Genomic DNA, 17590 nt, shown 5'->3' on the forward strand with positions numbered 1-17590 from the left:
CAATCAGTCGATAAAATAGATGGGGTATAAGGAGGCAGCTTATGATCTATAATTATTAAAAATGAAAAAAGTGAAAGAAATTAATGTCATCCACATAAAATGTCACCTATGATTATTTACACCATAAAAACTTACCTGGTAATAATAATGAGTAATTTTATACAGCCACGGAACCATATTGATTTGTAAATTGAACTGTATATTTTAACTCAATTATTTTGAAGAAGAAATTCCACTTGGTTTGTTGTCAAAATAGCTCTGTGGTTACATTTACACTGAATAAAGTAATGGGTGTACATATTGTTAAGAAAGCTTTGCATTTATAAATGAATCTGCCTTTTACCATTTATAGGAAAAGCTGTCTTAAAAGCTTTGAAATTGCTAAGATTCTGTTCGAGTGTCATCTGCTGTGTGAGACCTCCTCATTTCTAGGAGACAGAGTTCATCACTCCTCTAAGGAGCTCTACTCCTTAGAGCACCAAGGAACCTAACACCAACTTCGCCCATAACGCATACAAAAAAAAGATGGGGTGAATCAATAAATATTTTTGTTACAGTAAATATAATATATTTTTTTATTTATACCTGCTTGCCTCATCCATTAGATTGTAAAATCTTTGAGGAAAAGGGCCATGTCTTATAATAACCAATTTTCAGAGCTTATAACAGTATTAGTACTAAATACTAAATAATACTAAATTAATTGATGTATCAGTTAGATATGTTTTTGACTGTAAGTAACAGAAAAACCAACTGCTATTATTATGTGCCATCAAGTGGATTCTGATTCATAGCAACCCCATGTGACAGAGTAGAACTACCCCTATAGTGGTACGCATAGGCTGTATAATCTTTATGAGAACAGGTTCCAGGTCTTTTCTCCCTCGGAGCCACTGGTTGGGTTCAAACCACCAGCCTTTCAGTTAGTAGCTGAGTGCTTAACCCGTGTACAACCAGGGCTCCTATTATAGCTTAAATAAATACCGGTAATCACTCTTACGTAGGAACGAGACCAGAGATAGGTACTCCAGAGTTGATGCAGTAACGTCATCATTAAATCAGGATCTTTTCCCCACTTGACTCCACCAACCTAAATGCTACCAGATGACTGGTACACTTTCTTCTTCCATACTCATGCCCTCATTCAGGTAGGAAGAAAACAGAGGAAAGGGGGTGTCTCATTCTGCGGTTTTCATATTTTCCTGGAAGAGAAGCCTTTCCCAGTGGATGTCTCTTTATATCTCATCAGCCAGAACGAGGCCATATTTGTGCCTTGAAACTAGTGGATGGTCAATGAGATGCGGTCAACATGGCAGATTTAGACCAATTATGATTTAGCACCTGGGATGGCAATGGGGATTTATCTTCCCAGAGATTAATGAATTCTGTATTCCACTTGAACAAATCGGGATTTAGTTAGCAGGGAAGAAAGGGACTATTGTGTAGTTAATGGACAATACACATGACAGTAAACATTATCTAAATATAATCTTATTTGTTGAAATAAATTATTGATGTCATATACTATTCTCAATTGTTTCTTTATATTTTTGGCAAGATTTAATGTGAGAAATTTTTCTTTCTTTGAGGATAATTACGATTTCACAAAATCCTGTATATTTTTTGGTTACACTGGAAAAAACAACGCGCATTTATGCAATATGGAAAACATGCATTGTTTTCATCAACTTAAAAAACAAATGAACAAACAAAAACCCAACTAGGTCTTGCTCTTGTAATTGCAAGGGAAATTCAAATGTGTAATTATGTTCCTTGTCTTCCTTAGGCCTGAAAAGGTATGAATTTAGATTCCATTCATCGATTAATTGCGGAAGCACAAATCTTCCAGATGCAGCAGTCGTCACTGAAATCACCTTGTGACTCAGTAGTGCCTGCCTCACCCCGCAGGGAAACCTGCCACTCCTATTTGCCACTTTATGGGCTCCAGTCTCATGCCACCCAAAATGTCTGTGCACACTCACACAGCACCAATGAATGGGACATCAGTGAAGAGCTTCGTCTGCGGGAACTTGAAGAGGTGAAGGCCAGAGCTGCTCAGATGGAAAAGACCATGCGGTGGTGGTCAGACTGCACTGCCAACTGGAGAGAAAAATGGAGTAAAGTTCGAGCCGAAAGAAACAGTGCCAGGGAGGAAGGAAGACAGCTAAGAATAAGGTTAGAGATGGCACTGAAAGAATTAAGTACACTGAAAAAGAAGCAAAGATTGCCCCATGAGAAAGAAGCTCTAGAAGTTAAAGTTACCCAGGACCTGGAGCGTCCTTATTTCTTAGAAGCCTATGCACAAGAAGAACAATTTCAAGTTCGTTCACAAACAAGAGAGTGTTTGGTAAAAAATCAATCTTCTGCAAAAGAGAACACAAATAGCAAGGTAAAAAAAAAAATCCACAGAGGGTCCTAGAGATTATGTAAATGTGTTAATGCTGTATAGAGTGATGGGAAGGAGCCCTGGTGGCACGATGATTAAGTGTTTGGCTGCTAACTGAAAGGTTGCTGTTGGAACCCACCAGAGGATCTGGGAGAAAGACCTGAAGATCTGTTCCCCTAAAGATTACAGCCTTGGTAAACTTATGGGGCAGTTCTACTCTATCGTGTAAGGTCTCTATGAGCTGGAATTGACTTGATGGCAATCGGTTTTTTTTTAATAGTGATGGGGAAGCAGGGATATGTGGCAAGCTGAACAGTGACCATGCTGGTATTTTTAGTGAAAATTAAGCCAGTGTTTATAAAAAAGAAAATTTTGATGATAATTCTCTCATTATCCTTGCTATATGAATAATAAGGGATCCGTAGAGTAGTTTTACACTTCCCAAGATGTGAAACTCTGGTCTGACAGTTAACTCCTTGCAAAATGGGTTCCATATGCAAATACTTTTAGGAGACAGGTCACACTACCTGCTCTTGGAACTTCTTGGTATAGTTTAGAATCGTGAAGTTTGTGAGAATTCTCTAACAAAGAAACTATTTAAATTTTATTTAATCTAGCAGTTCATACATACTTATTTACCCATGGACCCACCCCCTTTTCTTTAACCTGGTAAATACAATTAATGTCCCATGGAAGATACTTTGAGAAACTGTAGGTAATCATGTTATGTCATATCACAGTTTCAATTTATATTGTTATCCTTTTCTATTTAATTCCATCTTTCAAAATGTAAAATCATGTTAATGTCTTATACCTTTATAATTCTATCTAAAATTTTTTAGCCTTTGTATGAAGCATGGACCTTATGGTAGATATAATCTAGAATCAATCGTAAAAGAAGAAAAGTCTTAAAAAGATTACAAGAACACAATTACTTCTGCTTATTTGGTCTTGGTTTTGTGTGTGTGTGTTTAAGTGTGCCTTTTTTTTTTGGAATCTCGAGAATCTAGGCCATAGTATCTATATTCTCTTTGTGTGCATCTTTGGATAAATGTTACGTATTACCAAAATTCAGTCGTGTTAATTGTGTGTATTTGAATCTAGTGATTGGAATGAAGAAATGTAGCTAACATGATGTGCACTGAATAAAAAAAGGTCTTTATTATGTATGAGTCACTGGACATCACATTTGAAAATGTGAAGGCTTCCCTTCACATTTGTTATGCTAGGAAATTCTCAGTATCTTGGGATTTCACTTGGAATATCTTTTGTATCATCAATGTCAAGAACAAATCACGCATACCAAACCCATAGCCACTGAGTCAATTCCAACTCATAGTGACCCTATAGGACAGACTAGAACCACCCCATAGGGTTTCCAAGGAGTGGCTGGTGGATTTAAACTGCTAACGTTTTGGTTAGCAGCTGTAGCTCTTAACCACTGAGCCACCAGGATGGCGAGTATTTATTAAAAGTTGGTTTATTTAGGAAAAAATATAGTAAAAATCCCTTCTGATGATAGGGGAGTTAATATTCGGATGTTGAAGAAGCTTCAATCCGCTGTTTTTTATTTTGACCAATTTCCCTGCCAACTCTAGGCCTAATGAGAAAAATATTCATGGATGTATGGATTGCTTGACCACTGTATTTTTCATGTAGAACTATGTATGTCTTATTGTTTTTCAAAATGGTATAAATAATAAAAATACTAACTTTTTGAGAAAAAGGAGAGGCAAATTATACTACATAGCCCAGTACACATGTACTATTTTAAAAATAAAACACTAATAATGATGTGTCATTGAGATTTTATTTGAACTTGGCTACTATAAATTGCATTATCTCATTTAAAGCCCATACATCATGGCAAATTTAAATTATAGACAGATATCTATATCATGAGTTCAGTGCAGTTTTGGAATTATGATAAAGGATGATTGAAACAGTGTGCTTCTCTGGTAATTGATGTCCATATATATTAAAAGGTCCAATTAAATTCTACTTGCGATTCAACTAGTGAACTTAAATAGCTCAATGCACATGCCTGTTAAAATATTCAAGAGTTTCCTGAAAATTCTTTTTACCTTGTCCTCCAAAGTTGTTAAAAAATAATCAGTTGACTTCACTTTCAAACTTGTGACAAAACTTTAAAGAGCAATTCAGCTCATTAAATAACTCTTTACTGATATTTAAGTTTAGTCAGGGTTATTTTTAGATATTATTAGAAAAAGAAAACTTAAACTAAAAGTTAAAGCAGAACTTTTGAGAAAATAATTTCATCATAGTAAGATGGAACATAGAAAAGAAAAACCACTTTGAAGAAGAATGTAGTTGAAGTTTGGCGATGTAACAGTCTTATGATAATGAAATGAAAATAAGGACTTGATTCTACGTCAATACATTTATTTCCTTTCAAATTGTGTCTTTTTTCCCCCTGATTTTTCTCATGAAAGGTTTAAAAATTCACCAATAATTATTTTATTTTATTATTTTTTCCTTTCAGGAAGAAGGTGTGATTATTGATCCATTAGGATTAAATGAGAATATGAAGCTCAATCTTGATTTTTCTGATTTATTCAATAATGGTGGTTCTGGAAACTTTGCAACAAAGCCTAAACTAAGACCGCATGCGATAAATCCACCTTTGGAGAGTGAAGCGCCTGAAATGTCCGCTTTGCAGGTGCCTTCAGATGACCTCAAAAAAGTCTTATGGAAAGAAAGAGAGTAAGTGCTAATCATTGTCCCCCTTCACCAAGTCTGGGTTTTAAACTTCTTAAAATTGTTCACCCTGATGGAATGGTCACTTGAGAATGTATTTTACCCACAAATAGTCATTAAGTTTTAAGATTTTAAAACTGAGTTTGATAAATATTTACTTTTTTTCCAAAAAGTAATGGATAACTTGTTAGTTCTTATCTTTCTTTTACATGACTTTAATTATAACCATGTTCTTGTCACCTCCAGCATATTCACCTCAACTGTATTTGAATTCCTAACGTATATGGTTAAAATATCAAATGTATTATCTATTTTTGCAACATTCTTGGACTCAGATGAGTCGGTAAAAGTGAACAACCATGTTATTATTAGTAACAGACAACTCACAATGTCGTGAGCTATTGATCACAGAAAAGATGTCTTGGACACTGATCACGTGTGTATAGAGGAAAGAACACTAGACTTGTGATTCAGAAACCTGAACAGGCACCTTGGTTTTGACAAGTTCTAGCCATGTGACATTGGTTAGGAAGACTGTGCTTTCCTTTGTAGACTTAGGAGCAGCTATGCCTATTATCTAGTTTTCTAAGTAGCCCTGGTGGCGTAGTGGTTAAGAGTTCAGCTGCTAACCAAAAGGTCACTGGTTCAAATGTACTAGCCGTTCCGTGAAAGAAAGATATGCAGTTGGCTTCTGTAAAGATTACAACCTTGGAAACTCTATGAGGCAGTTCTCCTCTGTTGTATATAGTCGCTATGAGTCAGAATTGACGCGACAGCAGTGGGTTTGGTTTTTTGGTTTATTGTTGTGTAACAAACCTTCCCAAATAATGGTAGTTGTTTAAACAACAACCATATAATCTGTTCATGAATCTTAAGTATGCCTTGTCAGCGACAGCTGTAAGTGGCTTAGCTGGGCTGGCTCGGTGGCTGGGGGTGACTTGAGGGCTAGAGTTGAGACCATATGTAAGCCCTGCTCACTTATGTATCTGGTGGTTGACTTTGTTTTTCAGCTGGGGCCTCAGCTGGGACACCTACAGGTGGCCCCTTAGTATGGCCACTTAGCTTTTTCACAGCATCATGGCCAGTTTGTGGGTGAGCATCTTAAGGGAATAGACAGAAGTACAGGACATTTTTATGATCTTGCCTCAAAAGTCACATGGCATCACTTCTGCCAAACTTACTGGTCGAAGCAGTTTCTAAGGCCTGCTCAGGTTCAAGGGCAAGGGGATATAAACTGTACTGCTCAATGGAAGGAGTGTCAAAATCATATTATAAGAAGAACATTAAGAATAGGATAACTCTGGTGGCCATCTTTGGAAACTACAACCTGCCACAGCCTTCTTCACTGAGTTCTTGTAAGGATCAATCACAAATTATGTCTGAGAAAGTGACTGGTAATAAGAACACAATAAGTATTAATAGAATGAAATGCTGCCCGGCCTTGTGCTGTCCTCACCATCATTGCTAAGTTTGAGCCCATTGTTGCAGCCACTGTATCTTTAGACCTGTACACATACTAAAAATTAATTTTACCTGCACCTATATGTCACAATCACATTCAAACCTCTGTGTTTTTATTTTTTGAAGGAATTAACTTTTTAGTGGTTATAGAATGTTCTCAAACCCATTTACTTACTTCACTAATCTAGAGTAGTAGGAGTAATTAGAAACTGCTGTGTCCTAGATAGACCTTCCTCTAAGGTGCCAGTTTTAATGCTCTGCGCATGTAGCATTCATTACACACTCACACATATATACACATGTATTTTCCATTTTCAACTTCCCTGGAATACATGAACAATCTCCATAAATAGTAAGCTTTCAAGTTCCAGAAACTGCAATACAGAAACCATAGATAGGCCAAAAAAATAAGGGGAAAAGGGAGCCTTTGGTTCAGCTTTATCTTCCTACTCTCTTCTTTAAGAAACAATCCCACGGACATTGTAAGTCAGGGTGTACGTGTCCATGAATCAACATGCAATCCACATGAGGCAACTGAAAAGCCTTTTTTTTCCATCACAAAAGAATGTTTCTCAAGGATATAGTATGTGTTATTACTATAAATCTGTCTAAACTTTTAAAGTCTTCCTTCTGGAATCTCAGCAAGTGGGTGGCGTGAGTTGAGGAAATGTGAATGTGATTTTTCTATGTTCCCAGCTAATGGGAACATTCTCTTGACTGGGGCACGGGATTAAACTGAGGGAAGCCAGGGAATCATTTCCACTGTTGTCATGGACTAGACCCTCCCCGTCGAATAAAATAAGAGTTATTGTATTGTTTGTACTCTGTGTACTGTTTCAGCCTTATGCATAATTATCCAGTATCTGGAAACCTCTCATACTCTTGAGTATTTGTATATTTTTGATCACTTAGATATAAAATTGTCCAGGCAGAATATTTGGGATTAAGATGGGAAATCTGATTCAGTTAAGAGCTAGGTTCACCTAAACAGTAAGGAGGATTTTTGTGAAAATCTTAAGGGAGAATATGATGTAGAATGTTACGATGAACTGTTTTAGCATTCAGAACTAGTCTTCATATTAAACTACTGTATGCCTTATAAAATTGTCTGCTTTGTGTCGTTTAAACTGAACTTAAGTCCTTTCTCTTGGTTTTATTTTCTGAATTGTTTTTCTTGATAAGAAAAGAAATATGCCTCAATTATTTTTCTTTGCTTTGCTAAATGTTGAATTTTTTCCTTAGTAAAATGAATTTAAAATCCTGGTGAGAAGATATAGGAAATTAAAAATGGTTCAAAGATTACCATGCAAATAGAAACATGGGTTTTTTAATTACTGTATTAACACAGTGAATGAATTGGTGCATAAAAACACTAAACCCGCTGCTGTCAAGTTGATTCCGACTCATAGCGACCCTATAGGACAGAGTAGAACTGCCCCATAGAGTTTTCAAGGAGCACCTGGTGGGTTCAAACTGCTGACCTTTTGGTTAGCAGCTGTAGCTCTTAACCGCTATGCCACCTGGGTTTCCAAATTGGCACATAGACATGGTTAATATCGTTCAGTGTAATATTGTTAAAAATTAGAAATGCCTACTTTACTTATTCACTGTTAGTAGTGGGATATACAATAAGCCTTTGTCTTTTTTTTCATATTTTTCTCTATTATGGTAAATGTGTATTTGACATTTCAAAAATCTTCATATGTACAGTTCAGTGATACTAATTACGCTTAGCATGTTGTTCAGGCATCACCCTGATTTGTTCCCAGATTATGCTATCACCCTTCAGAGAAGCTCAGTGTGCCCTAAGCATTGAGTTTTCCTTTCCTCCTCCTTCCCACCCACTCCTGGTAACTACTCATAAACTTTGCTCTCTATACACTTGCTTATTCTAGATATGGACTGTCCGCTAGGAGCCTGGTGGCGCGATGGCTCCTGACCAAGAGGTTGGTGGTTCAAATCCACCAGTGGCCTCATGGGGAAAAGACCAGGCAATCTGCTTGGCAATCTGCTCCCATAAAGATTACAGTGTAGAAAATAGAAAAGCCAGTGGGCATATTGGCTCGCTATGCGTTGGAGTTGACTTGATGGCACACAGTAACAGCCACCTTATGAGGCCTAACCTATTGCTGTGTGTAGATTATACAAATCCTAATACGTAAGTGTCTACCACAGTCTCCCTTGCAATTAGGTTGCAGACCTTGGCCTGGGGCAGTAATTCAGATGAAGCCCCCTAGTCTTTTAAGCAGTAGCTAACGCTACAGGGAAGAAGAGCATATCCAGCGTCCATTCTGGTGAAGGGAAAGTAATGGCTGTAGTGACCTCTGGTTTTCAGAGGCAGCAGTGGTCTCTGAACTCTGGTGACACCACCCAGTGTCTTGCATTGGTGGCATTGAGGTCATGCTGTGATGCTGGACGTCAGTGGTGGCCCTGGTGCTGCCTCATGATTTTTTGGGGAGGATTTTTCTGATTGCACAAGTTTATAGTTTGCTTCTCTTGCTTCCTCAGAGATTATTTGAGCAACTAATGTCTTTCCCTACTTAAACTAGCTAATTTTGGACATGTTTGCTTGCCAGAAATATAATTGTTACCAGAAGAATATACTGGTGACAGATAGGAAAGGACAGATAGTGGGGTCTTCTTAGGACCAATCCTGTGGCATGCAGGTGGACCTCGTTCCTGGCCGCATCTCCTTCCTCTCTGGCTCTCCTGAAGATTTCCAAACTTAACAGCATTCTAAATATATATCTTTTCTAATTAAATTAACACTGTGTGGCTTGAACTGTTTGCAGCTAAGAACATTTACTTCTGCCAGATGTAATGATAAATAGTTGGAAGTGCAGTCACAGAATGACAGATACATTGCTCATTAAAAATAAATCTGTATAAACTTTATTATTCATAGTTCAACACTACCTCTGCATTTTGTGGTAAAATAACTATGGGCAGCCAAACATTATTACAAGTTAATTATTTTGGTCTGGCAAAAACATTTTGACATTAATTGGACTCTTTCAGAAAGACTAATTAGGTATTTTTTTACTATGGAATTTCCCACAGTTCAAAAATGATTAATATTTATTCCCAGATACTATCATTTCAGGGCATTTCACTCCTGAGAAATATTTTTATTAATATTCCTGTCTACGTATCCAATTTTTATGCCCAATTATGAGGTCATAATAGTTAATAAAGTGTAAGAAGATTGCATAAAGTGTAATCACATCTTTCTATAAAAATAACTTTGGTTCCTACTTTATCTTTTAAAAAAAAAAAAAGACCCTGAAAATTCTATATAGTTTAGTAATTTGATTTTTTAAAGTTCATAACATCATTTTAAAGATACTATATTTTTACTGAGCTTGGGCTTAAGTTTATTTTACAGAATTTATGTGTAAAATATACAGTATCCTTTGGAATAAAGATTAGAGTGTGTTTTTTGCTTTATTGTTTAAATAGCATGATGATGATTTAAATTTCAATTATAAATTTGACTATAGAATTAACCAATTTTGAAAAATCTCTCTGAAATCTAAAATAAATAACTAGGTCAGAAAATTAAGGCTTTATAGAGTGCCCTCTGCTGCATAAATTTAGGTATGCACTGTCCTTCATGGGTGTATAGAGTTACGTTCTTTGATAGGCCATTCTAACAATATCCAACCATCTTATTAAATGCTTTTTCATGAATTTCTTGTCCCTTATTTCCTGACCAAATTGTAACTTTTTTACATAATCAAAATATATAATTTTGAAAAATATTACCAATTATTTTAAGATGTATATCTAAAGAGATAAAGGTAATCTAAAATATCATTTCTAAAATATTACTATCCTTGAAATGTTATTAATTTGCTTTAAGTAAGGAATATGAATACTTTGGTAAAAAAAAATTTTTTTTATAAAATGTCTTTTGAATATTTACTCTAGGTTTAGATATGATATAGATAGTTGTAACTTTATATTTAGATTATATCCATATTGCATAAAACGGAGATTAAAAGCATACTTAGTATGTAGTTTGAAATGTTCTTGAACTATTTGTAAAACCCTGGAAGGAACAGTTTCCCGGTAATTTCGATGACATTTTGGAGGATGAGCATTTAGCCTGTAGTAGTTATAAATTGTTTTTATGTTAATGTGAACTTTTTTACCCTGAAAAAATTGTGTTTATTTTGATTTTTTCAAATTAGCATTTGATTTACTACCGTGTAAAAGCTAAAAAAAAAAAAAAAAAAATTTTTTTTTAGTTTTTAATTAAAAAAAAAACCTGACATTTGGTTTCTTAACATGTATAATTTTAAATTTATAAATTAAAAAATCTAGATCTTTCTCAAATTTTCAAGTACAATTTTTATGTATTATTCTGTTTATAAATAAAATAATTCTCGAAGTTATCCTTAAGGAATCAATTGATAAATATATGCTCCATAGTACCACCAGGATAGCAGTTGCCACTGACTAGATGCTGATTCATGGCGACCCTATATGTTTCAGAGTGGAACTCTGCTCCATGAGGTTTTCAATGTTTGTGATCCTTTGGAAGTAGATTCCCAGGACTTTTTCAATCTGCCAACCTTTCAGTTAGTAGCTAAGTCCTAAACCATTGGTACCACCCAGGGACTCCATGTGCTCTATTACCAAACCAACGCCTTTGCCATTGAGTCAATTCTGACTCATAGTGACCCTATAGGACAGAGTAGAATTGCCCCGTAGGGTTTCCAAAGCTGTCATTCTTTACAGAAGCAGACTGCCACATCTCTCTTCCGTGGAGCTGCTGGTGGGTTCCTTTTGATAAGTGACATTTTGGTTAGCAGTTGAGCGCTTTAGCTACTGCACTACCAGGGCTTCTATATGCTCTGTTACCCAGTATTAATTAATTTCTTTTAATAAAGTACTTTATTAGTTTCATAGATCCTGTTTCATCCCTATGTCTTTCAACTGCTGACAAGAAATGTTTCCAAGTTCTTAAATACTCATATAAATCTAATCAATTAAAATTATAAATATGGTGATTCTTATCATCAGTATTCTTTTTAAAAATGAATATATCTATTTAATGTCTTGAATTTCCCTCCATAATATACATGGACCTTTTGGGTTTTTTTTTGCTGTCTTTAGGACCTAGCATGTCTGGTGCATATTAAGTGTTGAACGTATATGAGATGAAGGTACCAGACAGAATTTCCCATGCCTGGTAGGACACTGTAATATTCTACTGGATAAATTTCCAATGTCAGTTGAAATGCCACCTCAGACACCTGACCGATGCATCTAGTGGTGATAGAAGAATCTCTAATACTTGGTAATGTTGAACTTACCCCCCTCAAAAAAAATCCTTCATTTTAATATTATTTTGATAGTTGCTCCATGGTTTTAATAAAATTTTTTTTTCCATGGTTTTTTTAGAGGGCCAGATTTCTGTTCATATTTTTATTGAATGTTAAAATATAAAGCATTCCATATGTCTTCTGTAAATTTTTAAAAATTAAAAAACTATAGTACAAAATCAGCTAATTTCAAATACTTATCCATAAAATTGTAAAAATTTGTTTAAGCAAGATCTAAACTTTAGATAAAAATATCTACAATATTTTAGCAAAGTTACAAACTTAGTACAATTTTATCATACTTTTCAAGAAATTTAGAAGTCTAATACCCAGTTCCCCTTAAATATTCAAATATGCTTTATCATGTGAAAGTTTAAAAGTATTCAAATGCCAAATAGTAATGTATTTTAATGATTTGTGCACATTCCTTCTAAACTTAACAAAAAATATTAATAGTTGGTGATTTGCTGATTATTTCTGTACCTAATTATATTCTTCTTGGTATCCTAAAAGCAGACACTAGGGACAAAATTTACATTATAAATGGGAACTTGGATGTCATCAGCTGGCTCGGTTTGCTTAGCTATCAGAAATTTTGGATTTTTTTTTAAATTTTGAGCTGTGGACATTCATAGGCTGTGTTTTTAAGACCCAGATTTCTACAGTGAGACTTTTTGTTAGTTAGATTTTGTTTGATATATTTGCTGTGCCAATAATCAGGGTTTCCAAATCAAAGTCCTAGAAATGGTGCTGTTTTTGCAGCCTGAGTGCTTCGAGGTTAAAAACTAATTCTTTTGTGACCTCTTTCAATTTTTTTGGCTTGGTGTTATAAAATGATGTAACTCTTTAATAGACAACTTAATTATTTGATTGGATTAAATTAGTATATTTACAGGCTAATTTCTACTTTGAATTATTTTCATAGTTTTGCTACCTGGAAGAGTCATAATTCTTATAGATATGTAAATGATATTCTATTTGGATTGTGCATATATTTTATGGTGCCGTGAATGTTTCTAAGCTTTCTAATGACGTTTAACATCACTGACATAGATTCATGTGTGAATATCAGTTAATTACATCTACGATAAGGTTGTACAGCTAACAAAGTCTCAGTGGCATAGGACAATCAGCATTTGTTAGCTAGAGTCTGTCAGCCAGCTGGGGATTGGCTGATGGGGGCTGGGCTCTGCAAGGGAGACTTGGTTATGCCCAGTGTCTCTTATCCTCCTTCTGGGAACAGTGGGCCAGCACCTGCAGGTACTTCTCACAGTCCTGTATGAAACACAGGAGAGCCAGCCCAGTTGCATAAGCACTTTTCAAGTGTATGGCCACCATGTGCCACTAGCATTCCGTTGGTAATGTCAGGCATATTTTCCATTTTCTAAGATACTGCAGATGACAATTTTACCACATGCTCCACCACTAAGTGACATAGGTCACTATTTTTCCAGCCTCCTATACATTTTATCAGCATTTCCAGCCTTTGGTCACCATCTGATCCCAAAGTGTAATCTCCATACTTTTGTTTTTGTTATTGATGCACCCCACTTTTAGATATCAATTTCTATATCAGTTATATTTTGCTGCATTAACAATGACAACAACAACTTGAAATTCAGTGACTTGAAGCACCCATTATTTACTTTGCCCCTGTGGATGCAAGGAGACTGGCATCAACTGATCTCAGCTGGGCTCTGCTAGGTGGCTCTGTTTCAAGCTTTGGATCTAACAGGGCTCAGATCCTTGGTGAGGTTGGCTAAGATCCGCCCATCTCTGTTTCAAGCCTTGGATCTAACAGGGCTCAGATCCTTGGTGAGGTTGGCTAAGATCCGCCCATGTCTGCTTCTTCTGGAACAGCAGCTACCTGGGGAAACTCTTCTCACAACCCTGACAGACGCATGCGAGAGGAAGCCCAAACCCACAAGTTATTTTTAAATCTCTACTTGTGTTACATCTGCTAGTATCTTGTTGCCAAAACCTAGGATTGAGGAATGGGGAAATCGACTCTGTCCATGGAAGTAGAGGAAAAAGGAATATGTTTGAACTGAGGACAAGCTGATTGCAGATGTCAATATTTGCTTATTACAGTCAGAAATGAAACAATTATTTTCAATGACTCACTCTAATGGACTTTGTGGGCATAGGAAAAATAATCAATGACAGAGATATTAAAGGATCAGATTTTATTCCTAGTTCTGTCAGTAATTCTACAAATTATGAAATTAATTTCTGTTATTTTGAGTATAGCAGAAACTCCAGTGAAATTGCTTCATTAAAACAAAGTTACAAATATTTTTAAATTACTTTTATATTCCCAATAAATGGTTAGTTTTTTAAAAATGTTTGGTAGGCTCTTTGGCATTCTCTGTCATTTCAAAGATTTCTTTGTTCATATGCAGTCACGCTATGAAGACAGAAAACCATGTTAAAGTTAGAAACTTATACTATCCTCCTCTATAAGGAAATATGAATAATAGGCATTGTAGAGAAATGTATTAATAACGTATGAGAAAGTAGCCAGGAAATCAATTATTGTGATATGGGCAAAGCCAAATTAAATATGCTTATTTTACTGTAGAGTTAATTGACAGAATAACAAGATAAATCAAGTTTTATTCAATATTTGTAATTTTAAATAAGTTGGAAATTTTTTTCTCATTACAATAATCATATACAAACATCAAAAATTAAGAATATAAAAAAGCTAAAATTGAATGCATTTGTAAGTTATTTTTACATTATAAATCTAATCTGCTTTCTTTTATTTCTTAAATGATTTAGAATACGCTCATCTTTGGAAAAAGAAATAGAACAATTGGAATCAGCTTTGTCTTTATGGAAATGGAAGTATGAAGAACTGAGAGAATTGAAGTTAAAAAATCCAAAAGAGGTATGGAGACATAAGATGTAAAAGAAGAAATGACACAGAATGTTTTCTCTGTTTGAATGTGTAATAGAGCAGGCATAAGGCAGAGCTTCTACAGAAAAGCTGAAGAGGTTAAAAAACTGGACTTCCGTGTATAAGATGAATATTTGAACTCACATCAGTAGTGGACATTGTCAAACTCGTCATAAGACATCTTGTTCTAAATAACTTATATTTTAATGATCAGCCTAACTAAACCAAAACCAAACCTATTGCCACTGAGTCGATTCTGACTCCTAGCGACCCTATAGGACAGAGTAGAACTTCCCCATAGGGTTTCCAAGGCTACAATTTTTAAGGAAGCAGATTGTCATATCTTCCTCCCCAGGGGCAGGTGGTAGATTTGAACTGCTAACTGTTTTGGATAGCAGCCAAACGCTTAACCACTGAGCAACCAGGGCTCCTTATCCTCTAACATAGACAAAGTTATTTTACTCTCTTATGACACGTTTTGAAAATATCAACTTATCTCATGCCTATTGACATTGTTTTCATATTTGGCATCATAGTTACTTAGGATCAGCTACTTGCCTTTATAAGTTTCCTTTGCACCTTTATCAGTAAAATGCTGTTGTGGAATCTTTCAGATGAAATGACTTATTAATATTTATTATATAAAACATTTATTGTACATGTTCTTTGTGTAAAATACTGAGCTAGCTAAGTATGTGGGATAGAACAATAAGTAAGACAAACTAAATGCTCGCAAATGAGGTAACACTTAGTGGCAGTGTGATAATATCTGTGTAAAGAAGCTGACTATCTAAATCTATTATGTAACCAGCCCTGGATTTTTTGTGTTTTTTTAACCATCCCTGGAGCTGCCTTCATTATTCTCCCATCAGTTGTTTAAAAAGTGGTACCATTCCTCTGCATATGAAATCCCATATGAATGTTGTTTAATGTTTGTGTCTAACAAGTGATAATGTTTGCAGTCTTTACCTAAGTTTAGTGAAATCATATGATGGAATGTTAACACACTTTTGCTGCCAGTGTGTGCCTTAATCCTGGGCCATGTGCAGGTGCCCCAACGTCCATTAGAGCATAGTTATCATCTTGCACAGGTGCAGAAGTAGTTATATTAACCCTCTGGATCAATGAGATGTAGAAGAACAACTTTTCCTGATACCCTCAAATAAATATGTCATGTTTACAAATCATTCATAAATGAGACAATTTCAGTGAGAACAGCAAAAATTTAGTTGGAGTGTCTGGAAAATGTAGCATATCTCAATGAGGAGTAAATTAAAATCATACAATCTAAGTTAAGTTTATTTCTTCTTTATGGGTTCATATGCTAGGTTGTCAAAGTGGCTTTGTTTCTATCTTAAACTTTGGAGGTATCTCTCTTCTTTCTAACAGACACAGACACACACACATACGCATATATGGATTCACAGTACTTGTAGTCACAGGTGCCTAACTGAACATGACTTCTTTAGGCATGAACATTGACAGTAAGTTAATATGCAGGAAAAATGGCTCACAACACAAAAACCATACTATGCTTGGAGCGTGTATGTATATGCTCTGTGATATAATGGGCTTTAAACATAACTAAGAAATCTAACATTTAAGACAGCATTGATCTTAACTTTAACTAAAAAAGAAACATGCATTTACTGTATATTGCCACCAGTGTGCAGTGCAGACTTGATAATATTACTCAGTCTCCTGTGCATCTCTTTATTCCTGTTATTTAGCATGTATGTAGCAACTGTTTTGGAAAAGGTCATATTCTGAAATGGTTTACAAAGCAGTATGTATATTATAAGATGTTTGATGCTTTTTATACAAGAACAGTCTTATTTTTGGTAGCAAATGGGAACATGCTTAATATAATTTTATAGGTGAGAAAGAAATATAACAAAATAGCGTTATACAGTGTAAACTGTGTTCATACTTTGATGTTCTTGTAGATATATATATTAATACAAGTATAATGTTTAATAGATAACCCGCTGATAGGGTTTCAGAACAGGGCACTTCAACGTCTTTGTGGAAAAATTGTCCAGATATTTAAACTGTTGAGTGAATGTTTCAGTTAGATGAACTACAAAGCTGGATGTCTCTAATAAATGACAATAAATGAAAAAAAATTTTTATTATACATGATGAAACATTATAAACAGAGATAAAGATAAAACATTGTTTGAATTATTTAAGTTGGATTAAAAAATATATAGATATACCTCTTTCTACTTCCTAACAAGGAATTTGTTTTCTTTTTTTGGAGAAATGTGGTATGCACATATATTTATTTTTATAAAATATAAATTTGAAAATGCTTAAAGGTTAAAAAAATAAGAATACTTAAAAAAACCCCATTGCAGTACTTAAAAACATGTAATTATTATTATACACTTGTCTTGAGTCTCTTTTATAATGGATTATAACAGGATTTTATGCTATATTTAAATATGGCAATAACGAATAATTATAAGAACAAAATATTCAAATCCTCATGTAGCTGATCAACAATCAGAAAGAAAGTAGTGTCATGATACATTATTTTAAATTTTATAAGAGTTCTCCCTTACTCCTCTCCCCTACAATTTTGATAACTCACCTTAGCCTTGACTGTAGCTCTCTATCTCTAAAAGATTTTGGATAAAACTGTAATTCTTTTTTAGATGTCTGAAACTGTTAAAAGCAAGCACATGCCTGGGTAAGAAGTGCTGATGGAAAGATTAGCAATTTTTAGAGATGGAAACAGATGTGCTTAATAGATCAAGATTTTAAAAAATGTATTTGAAAGTCTGGTAC

The 17590-nt window shown here is 34.9% G+C and overlaps 1 protein-coding gene across 9 annotated transcripts in view; it reads left to right on the forward strand.

Moving 5' to 3' along the window:
• CCDC102B (coiled-coil domain containing 102B) overlaps positions 1-17590 on the forward strand; it is a 453215-nt gene that overhangs the window by 99123 nt on the left and 336502 nt on the right. For all 9 annotated transcript variants that reach the window (XM_049901993.1, XM_049901991.1, XM_049901994.1 and 6 more), the window contains 3 exons: positions 1787-2389; positions 4890-5110; positions 14680-14788. In XM_049901993.1, the coding sequence (XP_049757950.1) occupies positions 1799-2389; positions 4890-5110; positions 14680-14788 (921 nt within the window). In that variant the 5' untranslated portion in view covers positions 1787-1798. The remainder of the gene's footprint in view (positions 1-1786; positions 2390-4889; positions 5111-14679; positions 14789-17590) is intronic.

Source organism: Elephas maximus, chromosome 11, assembly GCF_024166365.1.
Source record: "Elephas maximus indicus isolate mEleMax1 chromosome 11, mEleMax1 primary haplotype, whole genome shotgun sequence".
Lineage (NCBI taxonomy): Eukaryota > Metazoa > Chordata > Mammalia > Proboscidea > Elephantidae > Elephas > Elephas maximus.